At 41.5% G+C, this 22,028-nt stretch overlaps 1 protein-coding gene across 3 annotated transcripts in view; it reads left to right on the top strand.

Annotated features, from left to right (window-relative positions):
• GNG4 (G protein subunit gamma 4) overlaps positions 1–22,028 on the top strand; it is a 79,070-nt gene that overhangs the window by 42,459 nt on the left and 14,583 nt on the right. For all 3 annotated transcript variants that reach the window (XM_055308816.1, XM_055308814.1, XM_055308815.1), the window contains one exon: positions 2,818–2,926. In XM_055308816.1, the coding sequence (XP_055164791.1) occupies positions 2,828–2,926 (99 nt within the window). In that variant the 5' untranslated portion in view covers positions 2,818–2,827. The remainder of the gene's footprint in view (positions 1–2,817; positions 2,927–22,028) is intronic.

The following is a 22,028-nucleotide window of genomic DNA, read 5'->3' as shown; positions in this document are numbered from 1 at the left end:
ATGGTTAGCTTCATTCCATCTCTACTTTGTCCCTGCTGCCATTTTTCTGAATGGGTCAAGTTGGAGTGTACATCCACACTTATGCATGTGGAGAGACATCCATTGGTTCATGTGCAAGTACAGTGTCTGGATAACCTCAAAAGGGCAGAGATGTTATTCAGGTGGAACCTAAGAGCTACCTAGCCAAGTTGGGGGGAGGGCCTCATGAACCTTCCTGCAGGTCATCGGTTGCTGTTAGCTCCAGCTGGCAAAAGTGCAGTTAGTCTCCCTGTATTGTCTTGCCTCCTCCCCTGCCATCTCAGTCCCAAGTTAGATAAAGTTCAAGATCACTTGAGGGATGAAGTCTGTCTTGGGAGAGCAGGAGAGACCAGGTGAAAGGGGGATACCCTATTCTTGCCCCAAACACCTTACTAGGCCCAAGAGGGGCGACAGGCTGGGAGCCACACTAGGGAAATGCTTCCTTCCACTTCCACGAAGGAGCTCAACAAAATCAAGTTACTTACTCCCTGAATATGTTTCCTCATGTAAAAAGTAAGAGGATCGGACCTGGACCTCTAAGTTCCCTTCCAGTGTTACCATTCAGTGATTTGGAGCCTGGCTACTCAATGTGTGGCTCATGGACCAGCAATACTTGGGAACTGAGTAGAAATGCACACTCTTGGACCATACCCTAACCCGTTCCATCAAAACCTATGTTTATCAAGATCCCCAGGGATTCACACACTGATTAAATTTTTTAAAGGGCTGATTTAGAGAGTCCTGAAAATGCAAAGAATGCCCCCTGTGTGACCCATTTTCGGCTCTCAAGGTAATTTGGTGAACACAAAGGAACAATAGAGTAGAAGTGATTGACAGCCAGCCATGGTTCTCCACCTGTGGCCTGTGCCAGAATCACCTCAGGAGGTTGTGAACTACAGATGTCCAGGTCTGGGGTGCGGGGGGCACAATTCAGGTTCTGGGTACCTGTGCTGTGTGAAACCTTACCAGCCACTTGGATGGAGACAGCACATGAACATACAGATATGAAACCATTATGGGGTCACTGATGACTCCTGTAAGAGGAGGTCTGACAGGGCTGAGGGGCAGCAGAACAGACAGAGGAGGTGGAATGGAGCAGGCTTGTCATCCTGTGTCCCATGAAGAGTGCTGTCTCCTTATTTTTGGCATTTCCATGATGTGCTATGTAAGGGGTCCTTTCATGGGCATCTGTAGTTATCCCTTCTTTCTTGAGTAAGAGCAGAAATTAGGAGGAATGAGGGTTTTTTGTTTTATTGTTATCTATTTAAAGGTGATGAAAAAGACATAAATATATTTTTATATGCTGAGGAGAGGGTACCCAGAGACACCAAACTATTTGGAAGGGGCCTAATCATTCAGTCTGAGAGCCGAAAATGGGTCACACAGGGGGCAGTAGCTTCCAAAGGCACACAGGGAAACATGAGGAGGCTAAGCCGTATGTTGGTGCACAGGCCACGCTCTGGGGTTTTCACATATGTGCAAACTCTGTGGTCCAGGTGAGACATGGTGGTGGCTTCACATGCCCACATGCAACTTTTTGAAGTCTCTTATTATAAGATACAGAAAATCTGCCTAAATCAGAGTCTAGTAGGTGTGTGTTCCTGTCTTGGTTGGGAACTTCTACTCAATGACAGAAGGAGAATCATGAATAGTTGGGGCTTGGAAACCCTGGGGTCTCTTACACCCCACCATGGAGAGTCGTGCGTGCATTTCTGCATGTGTATTCAGGTATATATATATGTCCCTGTCGTTACACGGGGGCAACTGAAACCTACGGCATCTATGTGTAAATCTATGGTTGCTTGTGGAACAGTTAGCATTACACTGTTCTTTTCTTAGTCATGTGGCATGATTCCATGTCACATCAGGGAGAATTTCTTGCTTCTTCTAGAAAAAATATATCAATGCTTGGGATAGAGGTGTGTGTGCGTGTGTGTGTGTGTGTGTTATTGTTTAAAAACAAACTCCCAACCTAGAGTCTAAGATTTTTGGAATTAGAGCAAGTTAAAATTAATAATAAAGCAATTATTTTCAGGGGAAACACAGTACTTACAGGGGTAGGTTGTTGGGGGGCCATTTGAAACCATGGAAAGAACTCTCCTTCGCTGGGCTTCAAAGCTTTGAGTCTGGGTTCTAGTTCTGCAGTTTGGCTGTGAGATCTTTAGCTATTGTCTTAATTTCTCTGAGTTTTGTACTTTCCTTACTTACAAAACAGAACTTAATATGTTTTGCAACTTTAGAGGCTCCTAGAAGAGTGAATGAACAAACGTGTAGGAAAATTATTTGTTCCTAACAAAGTACTACACAGAAGGGACACCTGGGTGGCTCAGCAGTTGAGTGTCTGCCTTCGGCTCTGGGCATGATCCTGGTTTGGGGATTGAGTGCCCCATCAGGCTCCCTTTAAGGAGCCTGCTTCTCCCTCTGCCTATGTCTCTGCCTCTCTCTGTGTCTCTCATGAATAAATAAATAAAATCTTAAAAAAAATACTACATAGAAGTCAAGGTGTTACCTATGGTCACAGGGGTAGCAAAGTACCATTGGGGCCATCAGGCGTCTTCCACTCCCTCTACCTACAGCTAAGAAAGTCTTGCTAAATGTAAATCTGAGGTCACGCTTCCCTCACTCTAGTGAAACATTTCTTTCTCTGGTCCCAGGAGGGCTCACATACAAATGCTCCCTGGTTCAGACAGAGAAGCTGTAGGGAGCATGAGAGAGGATCAAGGTAAGCCAGAGTCCTCCTCACCTTGGAAGCAGCACCTTTCACCAAAGGTGAAAGTTCTTCACCTTTGCTTGTTTCAGGGGCAGCAGAATGAAAGAAGTCATGTCCAACAACAGCACCACTAGCATCTCCCAAGCCAGGAAGGCTGTAGAGCAGCTGAAGATGGAAGCCTGTATGGACAGGGTGAAGGTAAGCATGCACGAGTCAGCCTTACCCTCTGACCAAAACCCAGCTCACAACACTCCTCCTGTTTCCTTCTGAGAGTTAACACGTCACCCAGCAGAGCCACCAGCCAACCTTGGCAGCTGTAACATTTACAAATGAGGGTTTGCATCCAAATTCCAAGTGTGCTCAAGGATTCAAATGATGCAAAATACACAGTGTGCATGAATTCCGTAAGGAGTTGCCAAAAATAGACTCATATTCATCCCAGCTCTATTTAGCTCTGTTGTCATGCCAATAAGCAAGAGGGTTGAACAGCGAGATCAATCATAGTTTTCCTGCCCAATCCAGTGACGTCGAGGTTAGGCAACGTTGGGTATTTTGACAGGGATGCTGTTGGGAGTGGAGCATTGAACCGTGCACTGTGTTTGTCAAATGTTCCTATGGGAAAAGTGAAGAAAGGTGCCAGTCATTTCCCACCATGTTCTTTCGCTGATGAGTGTAGATCTCTTCATGCTGGGAAGGCTGAGGCAAGATGAAATCACCTAGTCTCCAGATGCCACTTACGAGCAGGCAGGGGGCCAGGCAAAACATGTGGCCCTGAAATGCCATTTAGGCTCATCAGCTGTGATAGAGTTGGAACCCCATCAGGAGCCTGACAGCAGGAGTCTCAAGTCCAGTGGGCCTTGGGCACACAGAACCAAGGGTCTCGCCCAAGCATCTGGGATTCAAAAAAGACAGATTGCATGGGGGCAGTGGGTGCCTCCTAAAGCCTCCTGCTGGCAGAGCAAACAGGCCTTCCCGGGCTTCCCATCGCTGAGACCTGCCTTCATGCAGAAGTTATGGCCAGAGAGCACCAGCTCCTGCCTCTGTCAGGACAGTCATTCCCTCCCCGAGGCTTTGGGGTTTCCAGCTATCCAAGGTGACAGTAAGCATGCACAGTGACATAATGATATATGAAGCAAGGAGGGGATGCAGTGTGATACACATTGGCATGAGTATGCCAGTTGTACTCAGGATCTCCATCTTGCCTGTATTGATACCAGCTATATATTAGACATCACTCCTTGATCTCTAGGTGAGAGGAAAGAGCAAGGAACCAAACAATTCTAAAGGAGGGAGAGCCCCAATAGTACAGAAATGAATCTAAGAATGAGATACACAGGACAAGCATTTGCTGAGAGGATGAGGATGGTGGGGAGACTCTTTTTTTTTAAGATTTTATTTTATTTTTAATTGAAAGAGAGAGAGAGAGTGAGCAGGGAAGAAGCAGAGGGAGAGAGAGGGGGAGATCATCTCCAGCAGATCCACACTGAGCCCAGAGCCCAATGCAGGGCTCAGGCCTAAGATCCTGAGATCATGACCTGAGCCAAAACCAAGAGTTAGTTGCTCAACTGACTGAGCCACCCAGGTGCCCCTAGAGACTTGCCCTTTTGATAAAGATGCCTGCAAACCTGCTCTGCCCTAGCCGTGGTGCTGGGATACAAACACACAGGGCTGCCCCCTTATATTGCTCAGAGGCCTTGTGGAGGTAGGAGCTGGTAGTTGGTTCTGAAGTGATATGGGAGGGGAAGAGGGGGCCAGTGCAAGCTAAGCAGGGCTCATTTCCAGCAACTGGACTTGACAGAAGAGCTGCAGGTCATGCTGCAAAAGCCACTTTGGACAGCTTGAGGGTGCCAGGTACGTAGGTACGGAGCATCCAGATGATGAAGTGTGGAGCCGGGGACATGAGAGAACTGACCTGCCAGCAAGAGATGAAGTTGTCAGAGGCCAGCAGGCAGCCAAAGCTGCAGAAACAGGTGTAGGGAGGAGGAGAGTGCAGAGATGGGATCAGAGAGGCAGACACACCAGGAAACAGGTGCAGAACTCAAAAAAGTCTGTGTGGGAGACACCATGGAGAAAGAAGTTAGAGCCCAACTATCAAGCTCCATGTCCAGAGACTAGGAAAAAAGTGGGCACCGGTTTTGGCAGTGGGACAGCTGCCATGCCCAGGAGTCTAACTTTGGCAAGGACAATAAATTCTGTAATTATAGATTCTCATCTGTGACAGTCACCCACCACCCCTCAGCCCTGATAGTCACCAGATGTCCCCACAATGAAGGGCTCTTCAAGAGTCCCTGAAGACCCATGCACAGTCTCTAAAAGAACAAGGAGAAATCATAAACCAACTCAAAGTCAGGTTTGTTAGATGGTATTCAGAAGGGTAGGTCATCCTGTTCCTACGGTGACCAGGTGATGGAATCCCAGGAGAGTGCTTCCTGCAGTAATCTTCAGACTGTCGCAATTCCAGGGAGGAGGCTACTGACAGCCACATCAGGTTGGTTCAGAGTGGGCAGAGTTTTGTTATTGAAAAGATGATCCAGGGCTTCCTATGGAGAGAAGTGGCCCCGAGGGACATATCTCTGCTGTAGCTGCACCATCACATGTGAGTTTTTTTCTGTCACTCACAAAACCTTGAACATGTATTTATTTTTTTAAAAAAGTAATAAGATGCACATAACATGCAATTTGCCATTTTAACCATTTTTAAGTATACAGTAGCATGAAGGTCATTCACAGTATCATGCAATCGTCACCACCATCCTTCTCCAGAACTTTTCATGATCTCCAACAGAAACTCTACCCCTCATTCCCCCCTTCCCCAGCCACTCACAACCTCTAGTCTACTTTCTGTTGCTATGAATTTGACTATTCTGGGAACCTTATGCATGTAAGAGGATGTGTGTGTGTGGTTTATTTCACATGGCGTACATCCTCAAGGTTTGTCCATGTTGTAGCATGTGTCAGAACTTCCTGCCTTTTTATGGTTGAAGAATATTCCATTGCACGTACCGCATCTTATTTATCGATTCACCTGTTGACAGTGTTCATCATCTTGAGATACCTCTGCCTTTTGGCTACTGTGAACAGTCTTGCTCTGAATATGGGTGTGCAAGTGCTTAGCGTTCCTGATCTCAGTTCTCTTGGGTACATACCCAGAAGTGGGATTGCTGGATCATGCAGTAATTCTAGCTCAGCTTTTGAGGAACCACCACACTGGTTTCCATAGGGGCCATGCCATTTTACATATCCCCCAGCAATGCATAAAGTTTCAATATTCTCCACATCCTCGCCAATACTTACTTTTTATAATAGCCATCCTAATGGGTGTGAAGTTCCCATGTGGTTGTAAGCCTAGACACCTCTTGCTTTAGGGCACAGCAGGGCTTTGGGGAAAAAAATCTACTTGATGCAATTCTTGGCTAAATGAAGTGCGGTATCAATTAGCTAGACACTAAAACACAGATCTGGAGAGAAAGAGAAGCCATCAAGGATTCTCCAAACTAGGGGTGGTGGAAGGGGAGGTGGGTGGGTGGTGGGGGTGACTGGGTGATGGGCACTGAGGTGGGCACTTGATGGTATGAGCACTGGGTGTTATTCTATATGTTGGCAAATTGAACACCAATAAAAAAATAAATATATATAAAAAAACAAAAAACAAATTGACCTTAATAGGGCCTTGAGAAGGGAGGAAAGAGGAAGACAGTCACCAGGGAGAAGAAGTGGTCTTTCTAGAATGGGTGGGAGTTCACGGCAGGAGAGGAGGAGGGAAAAGAGGAGCCTGGATGGTAAGTGACAGAGGGAAGCCACATGCAAGGAGTCAAGGAGCAGTTCATAGAATTCACTGAATTCATAGAAAAAGTGGTGGGAATGCCAGGTGCACGTGTTAGAAGAAAGGACAGGCTACTGCGGGGTGGGGAGGGGGGGAGGGGTGGGATGAGTGCCCCATGCCTCTCGCTGGGCCCTGGACAGAGGGAGGAGTACACTGCAGGGGGAACATCAGGAGGCTCTGTGGAGGAAATAATTGCAATTACGAGTCCCACGGAAGCTGCTCCCGGATGGAAGCACAGCAGTGGGGGCCTGGGGGACAGCGCAGGCTAGGACAGGTGTTGGGAACGCAACCAGAAAGGACCATGGCTGGCAAGGTTTGGAAGTGAGTCTACTGTAGAAGGAGGGAAGGGAAGGGAAGGATGGCGCTTCCAGTTCATGAGAGTTAACAGGATGTCTGTTAAGGGAGAGAGAAGAGGAAAAAAGTAACAGCATTAGGTGGTTGTTTGCGTTGCAAAGGTAAGAAAAAGCATAGAACTGAACTCAGAGAGGTCTGGGCACTTTATGGAGGGAAAATGTAGCCAAAATATCCACTGTGGTCTTAAAGTCCTGTTTGTCCCCCCAAAATATTATCTGCACAAAAGCATCAGGGCCAACGTCTGCTTCATCCCAGACTTCTCGGGGAACATGGGCCAGGGCTTTACACACAGCCCACGGCCAGACCTCAGGCCCACACGCACTTGGGTTCCGAGACCCTCCTCCCACCGCCTCAGCACCCTTGTTACCTGCATTTACTGTTTGTTGAGTACCTCCTCCAACTCACACCTGCTTCCCAGCAACCGTGGGATTATTCTCTGTCTGATCTAGGAGCTCCTCAGGGCATTTTCTAACAAAGATGGGCTCTCTCTTTGGGAACCAGTATCAGCTGCTAAAAAAAAAGAAAAGAAAAGAAATGAAAAAAGTAAATATTTGCCACATATCATAAGAACAAAAAAGATTCAACATAAAACCCATATGGCTGGGATGCCTGGGTGGCTCAGGGGTTGAGAGTCTGCCTTTGGCTCAGGTCATGATCCCGGGCGGGGTCCTGGGACCAAGTCCCGCATGGGGCTCCCTGTATGGAGCCTACTTCTCCCTCTGACTGTGTCTCTGCCTCTCTCTGTCTCTCTCATGAATAAATAAATAAAATCTTAAAAAAAAAAAAAAACCCTGTATGGCCTCCCTAAAAGCAAAAAGCCTGGAAAATGATACTCAGGATCCTAAAAAAATAAAATAAAATAGCACATACAGATGACTATCATGGAAATAATTTTGGTCCGCAGGAGAAGAATACCAGAGCCTTATTCTTTTTCTCACCCTCAGAGGCTTAAGCAATATAAAATTCTACTGAGAATTACATAAGTGATGTTGATCATCAAACAGGGAAAATTTGTCAAACAGTTATGGCAGATATGAGCTGAACCAAGCATAAGAGGTTTAAGTGGAGAAAATGGTCTCTGGAGCCAGCTTGTCCAGCCCAGGAGAGAGAGCTACTGTGGAGAAGTTGTAGTCCCGTGGGGAAGGTACAGAGATCCTGAGCAGGCCAGGTCCCAGGCTCCCAGAAGGCTCATGGAAGCTGCCTCTCCACTGGGCACCGCTGAGGGCGCTTTGATTCTCCTGCCCTGCAGGAAAAGAAGTTGCTGACATTGGGCTGGTGACTTGGTGGGCTCTGGAGGTGGACCACACCCTTAAGCAAACCTAACTCTCAGCTGGGACCAGGAAACAGCTGACAGACTTGCCAGCCGACAATGCCCATTCTCTTTCTATTTGCTCTAAGGCCTGTAGCAGATGACTTAAACAGCTGTGGATGTGCTAACAATCCCTAATAGGGCTGCCATTCAGCTGAGACTAATTTTGTCAACACAGGCTTGATATGCTGATTGCTGACAGATCAACATGTTTTATATCAACTTGCGTTTCATAGACTGCTAAAAAATGAGAGCAGAAAGAATAATGTTATAAAAGACAGCAGCAGAAGAGACTAGTCTGGGAAGTTATTGACAGAAAAAAAAAGATTATATCATGACAAGTAATGACAATCGTTCACAGTCATCTCTCTAACAGTTAAGAAAATTTTGGAGAAAACAATTTGAAAAGGGAAATAGAATTGCCTTAGAAAAAAAGGAATTATTCCCAATTACTCTTGGACATTGAGGTTTTGTAATTTGGTGTTTAAGAGAAAAGAGAATCCATGATCATGGGCTCCTGGGTGGCTCAGTCGGTTGAGCATCCAACTTTAATTTTGGCTCAGGTCATGATCTCATTGCCGTGGGGTTGAGCCCTATGTTGGGCTCTGCACTCAGCACAGAGTCTGCTTGTCCCTCTCCCTCTGTTCCTCCTCCATCCTCAAATAAATAAAATCTTTTAATAAATTAATAATAACAAAAAAGTAAATACATGATAAAAATATTGTATAGGCAATGCAAAAACACAAGAACTGAGTTTGCAAGCATAGCAGATATATTTTACATATACTCTGCTTATTCTATTTAGACTTTTTTTCAAACCATAAAGATATGAGAGTAAGTTGGATATATCTCTAAGCATCTAGTGTGTGCAAGGCTCCTCAGAGAGAGAGAACATCCAGAGGCTTCAGGTGAGACTGAGAAAGTAGGTCTCCTATTCTGAGGGCTTTAATTCCTATTTTAGGGATGCCTGGGTGTCTCAGCGGTTGACAACGTCTGCCTTTGGCCCAGGGCGTGATCCCGGAGTCCCAGAAATCGAGTCTCACATCGGGCTTCCTGCATGGAGCCTGCTTCTCCCTCCGCCTATGTCTCTTTCTCTCTGTCTTTCATGAATAAATAAGTTTTAAAAATCTAAAATAAATAAATAAATAAATAAATAAATAAATAAATAAATAAATAAATAAATAAATGAAGCTATTTCTCTGTTCATAAAAATGGTACTCATTTACTTTAGATAATTTTGGAAAATAAAAATATGAGGAAGAAAATTTAAAGAATTTATAACCACTACATTTTCATGGTTTTTTTTTCTGTCTAGCTATTTGCTTATTTTTCTTCTTATAAAATTGGAGTGATTATGTTTTGCAACCTGGCTTATATCACCAAATAGTATATTATGATGACATATCCAGGTCAGTAAATACTCTCCTGAAATGTCATTTTACTACTTCTTTACCCCATCACCTTATGTACAATTTATTTAACTAGTCTTCTATCCTTGGACATTTCCCTTATTACCAATTTTGCAATATTACTTTTTAAAAAGCATTGCAGCAGGGGCATCTGAGTGGCTCAATCAGTTGAGCATCTGACTCTTGATTTGGGTTCAGTTCATGATCTCAGGGTCGTGAGATCAAGCCCCATGTCAGGCTCTGCACTCAGCATGAGTCTGCTTGGGAGTCTTTCTTCCCCTCTCTCTCTCTCTCAGCCCCTCCCCCTGCTTTCTTTCTCCCTCTCTCTCTCAAATAAATAAATAAATCTGTAAAAAAAAAACAAAACAAAAATGTGCATGCATCTTTCCAAATTAATGTTTTTGTTTTCTTTGGGTAAATACTCAGTAGTGGAATTCCTGGATCATATGGTAATTGAACTTTTAATTTTTTGAGGAACCTCCATACACAGTGGCTATACCAGTTTGCATCCCTACCAACAGTGCACGAGGGTTCCTTTTTCTTCACATCCTCACCAACAGGTTTCTTGTCTTTCTAATTCTAGCCATTCTCACAGGTGTGAGGTGATGTCTCATTGTAGTTTTGATTTGCATTTGATGCAAATGATGAGTGATGTTGAGCATCTTTTCACATGTCTGTTGGCTATCTGGATGCTTCTTTGGGAAAATTGTCTATGTAGGTTCTCTGCCCTTTTTTTAAAAAAGATTTTTAAATTTATTTATTCATGAGACACACATCGAAAGAGAGAGAGAGAGAGAGAGAGAGAGAGAGAGAGAGAGAAGCAGAGACACAGGCAGAGGGAGAAGCAGGCTCCATGCAGGGAGCCTGATGTGAGAGTCGATCCCGGGTCTCTAGGGTCACACCCTGGGCTAAAGGCAGCGCTAAACCGCTGAGCCACCCGGGTTGTCCCTCTCTATCCTTTTTTTAATTGGAGTGTTTCTGGGGTTTTGGTGTTGAGTTGCATAAGTTCTTTATATATTTGGATACTAACCCCTTATCAGATGTATCATTTCCAAATATCTTCTTCAACTCCATAGGTTGCCTTTTAGTTTTATTGATTACAAGGCTTTATTTTGGTGTCATCCCAACAGTTTATTTTTGTTTTTTGTTTCCCTTGCCTCAGGAGACATCTAGGACAATGTTTCTATGCTGATGCCAAGGAAATTACTGCCTATGTTTTCTTCTAGGAATTTAATGGTTTTGGGTCTTCTTACAGTTAGGCCTTTAATCCATTTTGAGTTTATTTTGTGTATGGTGTAAGAAAGTCCAGTTTCATTCTCTTCCATGTAGCTGTCCAGTTTTCCCAGTACTGTTTGTTGAAGAGACTGTCTTTTCTCCATTGTATATTCTTGCCTCCTTTGTCATAGATTAGTTAATGACATAAGTGTAGGTTTATTTTGGGGCTCTCTATTCTGTCCCATTGATCTCTGTGTCTGCTTTTGTGCCAGCACCATACTGTTTTGACTGCTACAGCTTTGTAGTATGTCTTGAAATCTAAGATTGTGATGCTTCCAGTTTTGTTCTTCTTTCTCAAGATTGCTTTGGCTATTCGGAGTCTTTTGTGGTTCCCTACAAATTTTATGGACCTTTGTAAACATCCTGCCAAAAAAATCAAGAACCAGACTATAGCATATAGAAGAGCAATAAAGTATTCATTTAGGAAAAAGTCTTCTTCCAGAACACCAAAGAAAACTTTAGGGAACTGCTTTATAGTCTCAAGAAATGTAAAGAAAACATAGAATCTATGAAACACTAGCTCAAAGAGGAGATAAAATAATGAGTTGGAAAAGGAGGTGGAAAACTAAGGAAAGAAATTTAGGGGGATGGGGAACAGCATTAGAAGAAGCAAAGAATGTAACACACACTGTAGAAAACCAAATTAATGACGTGAGGCACAGGCTTCAGAAACTCATACATAATGCAAAAGAAAAGATGAACAGTCAGATCAAAGCAGTTAGAGAGAGGGTGATAGAAATAAAGACTGGCAGCAACATTCCAACATTTGGATGCTGATGTTCCAGGCAGGGAGGACGAATGGAATAGAAAATCCTCTTAAGGGGGAGAGTATAAAAAGTTTTCATTAAATAAAGGAAGACTTGAATCTGCAGATCCAAACAGCTCATCATGTTCCAGGAAGGAGTATCATAGAAAATAATAAACCCCGAGACAAATACACCTGCTGAGGTTCCTTAATCTCCAAAGTAAACAAAAAGCCTCTGAAGTATACAGGCAGAAGAAAGGACCATTTAGGATAAGTACATCTAACAACATGAGTTAAGTGCTTGAATCCTCACCTTAGCCCTAAGATATTCGTGTTGTTCATACCCCAATTCACAGATAAGAAAACCTAGGCCTACAATTCTGTGATAAGGTAGGGATACCAACCCAGAACCTCAAGTCTTATCATTAAACCAAAGTGCCCTACCTACACAGGGCAGAAGTATCAGTCTGGACAACATTGCACTGCCTAAGATTACATAAAAATTCTAAAATTCTGCAGAGGATTCTCTAATTAGCCAAGTGGTCGTTTATGGGCTAGAAATGATATTCTCAGTTATGCAGAAAATTAAATATAATACAAAATGTGGGTTTCTTTAGCAAAATTATTTCATTGTATACAATTGGATTTCAGTAAAGGAGATACAGATGTCCAGAATTTATATTATACACATGATAATATAAATGAAAACTGAAGACATTTCCAGGGGAAATTCTCACTGGGTTGGCAATTTCTTCCAACCAGGAGCGAGTGTCTTGCCCTTGCAATCTACACACTACTTGGGTCATAACAACCACTGGTCACACTGAAGGATGGATGGACCTGATCTATTTAGAACATCCCAGTCATCATCTGTTTCAATGCAGAGCCCAAATCAGTATCAGAAACAGAGTCGTGTGAGACAGCCCATGCATCATGGCCCTGTTCCCACTGAAGGGGCACAGGAACCCGCAGCTGCATACACTGGCTCATACATCACAAATAAGCAACACCTGCTGCAGGAGCACCTTTTCTAATCAGGGCTATGAAACAGAGACCCTGCTTTTTGGTGGGTGTCCAGAGTCTTGCCTTGGGAGGTCTCTAACTTTGTATTGAGTTGCTAAGGCCACTTCAGTGTTATCTGCCCCACAGGTCTTCTGGGTAAGGATCCTTCAGCCAAAAGCTCAGAATCATGGTGGAGCTGGACCAGCGGGTGAGCCTTCTGAACAGCTTGCACAGGCCTAGTGAAGTACTTATCAGATTATCAGGGCCCCATGTTTGGTGAGGCAGTAGCTGTGGTCCACTTGGCTTCAGTATCCATTTTGGCTGCACTGGTCACTGCTACTGGTACCCCAAACCTCTGGATATTCTTGATTTATTTCTCTAACTTACTGAAGCCTTTTTCCACCAGCTTTATATTCTCCTCCATGTAAGTTTTCGGTGGAGTTCATCCAGCTGTTTCTTTAGGGCTCCTTCTTGCATTCTAAGAGTCCAGGCAGGAGCAACGAGTTCTACCAAAGGAGAGAGGGGAATAGAATATCAGCATTTGGTGTTAAAAACCTTTTTCATTCCCTACCATCCATCAAGAGAGCTGCTGTCAGAACAAAACAAAACAGAAAATAACAAGTGTCGATGAAGATGTAAAGAAATTGGAAATTTTGTGTACTGGTGTTGGGAATGTAAAGTGATACAGTCATTATAGAAAACTATAGTATATCAGTTCCTCAAAAAATTAAAAATACTGTATGATCCAGCAACTCTACTTCTGAGTATATATCCCAAAGAACTGAAATTGATTTGTCCATCCAGCTCATAGCATTATTTGGAGAAGCCAACAGGTTGCTTCTACCTGTGTAGATGCATTGGCAGATGCATGGCTAAACAAACTGTGGTACTAAGAAGGGCCCTTGATGGGATAAGCACTGGGTGTTATGCTAGATATTGGAAAATTGAATTTAAATAAAAAATTAAATTTTAAAAAGATGAAAAAAAGAACAAAACTGGTATATCCATACAACAGAATATTACTCAGCCTTAAAAAGGAAGGACATTCTGACATAGGTCAAAACATGGATGAACCTTGAGGGCATTATGTTAAGTGAATTAATCTAGTCACAAAAGAACAAATACTGTATGATTCCACTTATATGAGGTCCCCAGAAGAGTCAAATTCATAGGAACAGGAAGGGGAGTGGTGGTTGCCAGAGGCTGGGGGGAAAGGCAGTGGGGAGTTGTTTAATGGTACAGAGTTTCTGTTTATCAAGATGAAAAAGTTCTGGAGGTTGATTGTACAACAATGTGAATATACTTAATGCTGAACTGTACACTTGAAAATGGTGAAGGTGGTAAATTTTTTGTTATGGGTATTTTACCACAATTAAAAATTTTTAAAGAGGGGATCCCTGGGTGGCGCAGCGGTTTGGTGCCTGCCTTTGGCCCAGGGCCCGATCCTGGAGACCCGGGATCGAATCCCACATCAGGCTCCTGGTGCATGGAGCCTGCTTCTCCCTCTGCCTGTGTCTCTGCCTCTCTCTCTCTCTCTGTGTGTGCCTATCATAAATAAATAAAAATTTAAAAAAAATTAAAAAATTTTTAAAGAAATTTTTTTCAATGAAAAGTTTGTTTCCAATCCACCTTCAATCACCATATAACCATCAGAGCCAACAAGCTTTAGTACAGTTGAGTCTGCTGTGCTAGAGGAGTTCATCTCCATCAAGAATGAATACTGATGTGCCCTCTAATGTCTGCACAAGGTTAGGCTTGATGCATTCTTCATAGGCATTGTCAAAGGCCCACTCACCCCTAGATCTTCAACATTCTGAGGATCCCCTTTCTTACTAATAGAGCCATTTTGCCCAGTCTCTCTTTCCCATCTTCTAGAGTACTAGTGAGAGCCAAGCATTTTACTCACCACAGAGAGTCTCTCTGAGCAATCACTCCAAAAGTCATCTGCCTCAGGCATCTATCACTGGATTCCATAGTCTTTACCAGGTTACTAAATCAATTCGGTCTTGGAATTCTGCTGGATTCTTTATCTGTTAATGTGATAGGGTTAGTCTTCTCAATTTTTACTCTTTATAATCTTCAGATTTGAGCATCAGACATTTTTACTCCATCAGGTGCCAAATAGTTAAAGAGATCTCTGCCCATCTATGTCAGTTCATGGAATGTATAAACATCAACAACAGGAGCAAAAGAATATTAGGTGTCTTGAAGAGTCAGTGTCACCAGTGAGGCAGAGGGTGGCTTCTTCCACAGGAATGACCTGAGAGTCTATTTCCTTCAATACTACCTTTTATTCCAAAAGGTAGACTCTAATATGGGTTGAATATAAACCAGCATAATCTGATGAAGAAGTTAGCCCAGCCCACTGTGGTGTTCTTTTCTCTACTCCCAACCTTTGGGGTTATTCTAGTCATTGTTGCATATTTTCTTTTTAGATTGGTACTTTGGGCATTCCAGTGTTTAATAGAAGCTTAATATTAGTTTGATCATACCATTCTGCCTTGGAAAGAAAACCATCTTCTCAAGCTCAGATTACCAATGGGCTTTGGTTTGCAAGATTGTGTTATATTAAGATTACTTGAGACAGGTGTTGAGACTAAGCTGCTTCAACTGAATAGTCCACTTTCCTGGCCCAAATTTCTCCAGAGCTACTATGCTGTGTATTAACTTGCAACTGTCACAGGCTCCACTCTAATGGTAATGGGACCCACTCTCTTTCCTGTATTGTGAGCCACATTGCTCACAACTTTTCTACCAATCAACTTTGACGCAATTGATTTCAGGTCTCCAACTATTTTCCTCGGGTTTAATTCACTCACCTTCACTTTCTCAGATCAGTCATTTGTAACCACTGGTTATAATATGTCAGGATCTAAATGAGAAAAACTACAAAACTTTATGAAAGAGATAAAAAAATCTAAATAAATAAAGATATTACAAGTTCATTGATAGGAGGACTCAAAATTGTTAGATTTTGTCAGGTTTTCCCAACTACTAATAAAAATCCCAGCAAGTTAGCTTATTGATACTGACAAACAGATTCTGACATTTATATGGAGAAGAGGAATAAAGAAAAAAATGGAATATCCAACATAATATTGAAGGAAAAGAGAAAATTGGAAGACTCACACTACCCAACTTCAAGATCAAAGCTGCAATGATCAAGACAGTGTGATATTGACAAAATAATAGACAAAGAGATCAATGAAACAGAGAGCTCAGAAATAGACCCACATAAGTATAGTTGACTGACTTTGACAAAAAAGCAAAGGCAATACAGTGAAGACAAGCTAGTCTCTTCAACAAATGCTGCTGCAACAACTAGATGACCACACGCAAAACAATAATTACAGACACAGACCTTACACCTTTCACAAAAATGAGCTCTAAATCAATCATGTGAAAAGCAAAACTAGAAAACATCTAGAGAATAACACAAGAGAAAATCTAGGGGGCCTTGGATTTGGCAATTCGTTTTTAGCTCTAACACCAAAAGCACAATCCACAAAAGAAAAATTGATTGCCTGGACTTCATTCAAATTAAGAACTCCGTCAAAGACACCGTTAAGTGGATGAAAAGACAAGCCATGGGCTGGGAGAAAACCATTGCAAAACACATATCTGTTAAAGGATTAGTATCCAAAATATACAAAGAACTCTTAAAACTCAACAGTGAGAAAACAAACCACCCCATTAAAAAATAGACCAAAGATCTGAACAGACATCTCACCGAAGAAGATATAGATGTATAGATGGCAAAGAAGCATATGAAAAGATGCTCCACATCATATGCCACTAGAAAATTACAAATTAAAAGTGATGAAATATCACTGCACAAATATTAGAATGATTAAAATCCAAAATGCTGACAAGGATTGGAGGGATAGTGGGAACTCTCATTTATTGCTGGTGGGAATACAAAAGTAGTACAGGCACTTTGGGAGGCAGATTATTATAAAGCTAAATATGGTCTTACCATACGATCCAATTATATCAAAAATATACAAAGCAGAATTTGACAAAATGTCAAGATGGACAAATTGTTGTTGTTGTTTTTTATTTTTATTTATTTATGATAGTCACAGAGAGAGAGAGAGAGAGGCAAAGACATAGGCAGAGGGAGAAGCAGCCTCCATGCACCGGGAGCCCAACGTGGGATTCGATCCCTGGTCTCCAGCATCGCGCCCTGGGCCAAAGGCAGGCGCTAAACTTCTGCGCCACACAGGGATCCCAGGATGGATAAATTGTTTAAGAGGATAACATGTCTTTCCTACTTTTTGGTAGATCAACCAGACAAAAGAGAGTTAAGCATATATTAATAATAAAATTAATTAGGTTGATCTGATTGATAGATGATAGAACATATATCTTTTTCCAGAAAATATTAAAAATACTGTTCTATAAGTACCAATCATGGAACTTTAATACATCCTAGGGGCACCTGGGGGGCTCAGTGGTTGAGTTTCTACCTTTGGCTCAGGTCATGATCCTGGGTTCCCGGGATTGAGTCCCACGTCGTGCTCTTTGCCTGCTTCTCCCTCTACCTATGTCTCTGCCTCTTTCTCTTTCTGTGTCTCTCATGAATAAATAAATAAAATCTTTTAAAAAAATACATTCCAAAAAGTAGATGATTCATACCACATTCTTTGACTGTAGTTCAATAAAATGATGGCAGTAATATGAATAAATGTCAGCCTCAGTATCCTTTTTAACTATCTCTTAAACAATGAAATTGATTTTGAGAATGCCATATGTAAATATATGACATTTTTAACAAACACTCAAAACATAAAAGGGCATAAACGACTTGAAGGAAGGTTAAAACAATTGGATAATGGAAAGTGATACCTTCTTGAATAGGCAGAGTCAATATTGTAAAAATGTCTATTCTTGGTAAATTAATTCAATACAAGTCTAATCAAAATTCTATTTCTGTTTTTGGAGAGAGCAAACTTAAAACTATTTTAAAGTTCAAATTGATGAATAAATATGTGAGAGTATCCAGGAATTTTTTTTAAGTATCTATGTTCAAGGAAGAAGATAGGTAGAATTTTCCTGCCAGGTATGAAAATTTATTATAAAATCAGAGTATTTAAAGATTTATGATTAGTGAATCAATAGAACAGAATAAGAAGATCCTAAATAGATCCAGATGTACTGGGAATTTGGAATATGTTCCAAATGGTATCTCAAATCAGTGGAGAATACATTATTAACAAATGTTGCTGGGAATTGCTAGCACTTTGAAAAATAAATAAAGCTGCATACATCACTAATTTTATACAGATGAACTTCAGGTGAATTGTAGGTGTATGTTTGGGGTGCCATAACAGCAAACCACAGACTGGGAGGCTTAGACAGCAGAAATTTATTTTTTCATAGTTCTGGAAGCTGGAAGTCCTAGATCAAGGTGCCAGTAGGGGTGATGTCTGGGGAGGCCTCTCCCCTTGGCTTGCAGACAGCTGCCTTCTCACTGTGTCTTCACATGGCCTTCCTTCTGTGCTCAGGGGAAAAAAAAGCTTTCTGGTGTCTGTTCTTTAAACAGACCCAATTAAACATTCCCAATTCCATCCAATTAGGGAACCCCATCACCCCCCTTTGACCTCATTTAACCTTACCTACCTGAAGGCTCTGTCTCCAAATAGTCACATTAGGGTTTATGGCTTGAACATATGAGTTGAGGGTGGGAGGGAGGACACAATTCAGTCCCTAACTTTGATCAAAGATTTAAATATAACAAACCTATGAAAGTACTAGCAAATGTGGTTTTTTTTTTAATAAAAATTCAATTGGTTAACATAGGTATTCTTAGTTTCAGTGGTAGAGGTCAGTGATTTGTCAGTTGCATAGAACACCCAATGCTCATTACATCACATGCCCTCCTCAATGTCCATCACTCAGTTACCCCATCCCCCACCTAACTCCCCCCAAGTGACCCTCAGTTTGTTTCCTATAATTAAGAGTCTCTTATGGTTTGTCTCCCTCTCTGATTTCATCTTGTTTTATTTTTCCCTTCCTTCCCCTATGATCCTCTGTTTTGTTTCTTAAATTCCACATATGAGTGTGATCATATGATAATTGTCTTTCTCAGATTGACTTACTTCGCTTAGCACAATACCCTCTAGTTCCATCCATGTTATTGCAAATGGCAAGATTTAATTTTTTTGGATGGCTGAGTAATAGTCCAGTGTGTGTGTGTGTGTGTGTGTGTGTGTGTGTGTGTGTGTGTGTGTATCACATCTTATTTATCCATTCAATCTGTCAATGGACAGCTGGGCTCCTTCCATAGTTAGGCTATTGTGGGCATTGCTGCTATAAATGTTGAGGTGCAAGGTGCCCCTTTGGATCACTACATTTGTATCTTTGGAGTAAATACCTAGTAGTGCAATTGCTGAGATGTAGGGTAGCTCTGTTTTCAACTTTTTGAGGAACCTCCATACTGTTTTCGAGTGGCTGCACCAGCTTGCGTTCTTAGCAACAGCGTAAGAGGGTTCCTCTTTCTCCACATCCTCACCAACATCTATCATTTCCTGATTTGTTAATTTTAGCCATTCTAAGCAGTGTGAGTTGGTTATCTCGTTGTGGTTTTATTTTTGTATTTCCCTGATGCCAAATGATGTGGAGCATTTTTTCATGTGTCTATTGGCCATTTATATGTCTTCTTTGGAGAAATGTCTGTTCCATGTCTTCTTCCCATTTCCTGATTGGATTATTTGTTCTTGGGTGTTGAGTTTGATAAGTTTTGTATAGATTTTGAGTACTAGCCCTTTATCTGATATGTCATTTGCAAATATCTTCTCCCATTTTTCTGGTTGTCTTTTGGTTTTGTTGACTGTTTCCTTTGCTGTGCAGAAGCTTTTTATCTTGATGAAGCCCCAATTATTCATTTTTGCCTTTGTTTCCCTTGCTTTTGGAGACGTATCTGGCAGGAAGTTGCAGCAGCTGAGGTCACAGAGGTTGCTGCCTGTGTTCTCCTCTAGGATTTTGATAGATTCCTGTCTCATTTTTAGGTCTTTCATCCATTTTTAGTCTATTTTTGTATATGGTGTGAGGAAATTTGTCCAGTTTCATTCTTCTGTATGTGACTGTCCAATTTTCTGAACACTATTTATTGAAGAGACTGTCTTTTTTCTATTGGATAGTCTTTCCTGTTTTGTCAAAGATTAGTTGACCATAGAGTTGAGGGTCCATTTCTGAGTTCGCTATATTCTGTTCCATTGATCTATGTGTCTGTTGTTGTGCCAGTGCCAGATTGTCTTGATGATGACAACTTTGTAATACAGCTTGAAGTCTAGAATTGTGATGCTACCAGCTTTGGGGTTTTGTTTTGTTTTTTTTTTTTTCAACATTTCTTTGGCTATTCAGGGTCTTTTCTGATTCCATGTCAATTTTAGGATTATTTGTTCCAGCTGTGAAAAAAGTTGATGGTATTTTGATAGGGATTGCCTTAAATGTATAGATTGCTATAGGTAGCATAGACATGTTAACAAATCCACGAGCATAGAACATTTTTCCATTTCTTTGTGTCTTCCTCAATTTCTTTCATGAGTATTCTTTTTTTTTAAGCTTTAACCTTTAAAAAAAAAAGCTTTAACTCTTGATTTATTTTTTTTAAGATTTTATTTATTTATTCATGAGAGACACAGAGAGAGAGAAAGAGAGGCAGAGACACAGGCAGAGAGAGAAGCATGCTCCATGCAGGGAGACCGATGTGGGACTAGATCCCGGGACTCTGGGATCACGCCCTGAGCCCAAGGCAGGTGCTAAACCACTGAGCCACCAGGGATCCCCTTTCATGAGTATTCTATAGTTTTCTGAGTATAGGTCCTTTGCGTCTTTGGTTAGGTTTATTCCTAGATATCTTATGATTTGGGGTTCAATTGTAAATGGGATTGACTCCTTAACTTCTATTTTTTCTGTCTCAGTAGATAGAAATGCAACTGATTTCTGTGCATGGATTTTATATTCTGCCATTTTGCTGAATTCCTATATAAATTCTAGCAATTTGGGAGTGGGGTCTTTGGGATTTTGTGCATAGAGTGTCCTGCAACCTGCAAAGAGTGAGAATTTGGCTTCTTCTTTGCCTTTTATTTCTTTTTGTTATCTGCTTGCTAAGACTGGGACTTCTAGTACTGTGTTGAACAACAGTGATGAAAGTGGACATCCCTGCCGTGTTCCTGACCTTAGGGGAAAAGCTCTCAGTTTTTCCCCATTGAGAATGATATTCACTCTGGGCTTTTTGCATATGGCTTTTATGATATTGAGGTATGTTCCCTCAATCTCTACACTGTGAAGAGTTTTAATCAAGAAAGGGTACTGTACTTTGTCAAATGATTTTTCTGCATCTATTGAGAGGATCTTATGGTTCTTGTCCTCTCTTTTATTAATGTGGTGTATCACATTGATTGATTTGCAGATGTTGAACCACACTTGCAACCCAGGAATAAATCCCACTTGATCATGGTGAATTATCCTTTTAATGTACTGTTGGATCCTATTGGCTGGTATTTTGGTGAGAATCTTTTCATCCATGCTCATCAGGGATATCTGTCTGTAATTCTCCTTCTTGGTAGGGTCTTTGTCTGGTTTTGGGATAAAACTAATGCTGGCCTCATCGAAAGGGTTTGGAAGTTTTCCTTCCACTTCTATTTTTTAAAACAGCTTCAGAACAGGTATTAATTCTTCTTTAAGTGTTTGGTAGACTTCCCCTGGAAAGCAATCTGGCCCTACACTCCTGTTTATTGGGAGAGTTTTGATTACTACTTCAATTTCCATGCTGGTTATGGGTCTGTTTAGGTTTTCTATTTCTTCCTCTTTTGGTTTTGGAGTTTATACGTCTCTAGGAATGCATCCATTCTTCCAGATTGCCTAATTTGTTGGCATATAGTTGCTCATAATATGTTCTTATAATTGTTTTTATTTCTTTGTATTGCTTGTGATTTCTCCTATTTCATTCATGATTTTATTTATTTGGGTCCCTTCTCTTTTCTTTTTGCTAAATCTGGGCAGGGGTTTATCGATCTTATTAATTCTTTCAAGGAAGCAGCTCCTAGTTTCATTGATCTGTTCTACTGTTCTTTTGGTTTCTATTCCATTGATTTCTGCTCTAATCATTATAGATTCTTTTTTCCTGCTGGGTTTTGGCTTTATTTCCTGTTCTTTCTCCAGTTCCTTTAGGTGTAAGGTTAGGTTGTATATTTGAAATCTTTCTTGTTTCTTGAGAAAGGCTTGAATTGCTATATACCTCCCTCTTAGGACCACTGTTGCTGCATCCCAAAGGTTATGAACAGTTGTACTTTCATTTTTGTTTGTTTCCATGAATTTTTAAAATTCTTCTTTAATTTCCTGGATGACCCATTCATTCTTTAGTAGGATGCTCTTTA

This window comes from Nyctereutes procyonoides, unplaced genomic scaffold (assembly GCF_905146905.1).
Source record: "Nyctereutes procyonoides isolate TBG_1078 unplaced genomic scaffold, NYPRO_anot_genome, whole genome shotgun sequence".
NCBI lineage: Eukaryota > Metazoa > Chordata > Mammalia > Carnivora > Canidae > Nyctereutes > Nyctereutes procyonoides.
The sequence above is the reverse complement of the archived record's forward strand: the minus strand, read 5'-3'. Positions and strand labels throughout refer to the sequence as shown.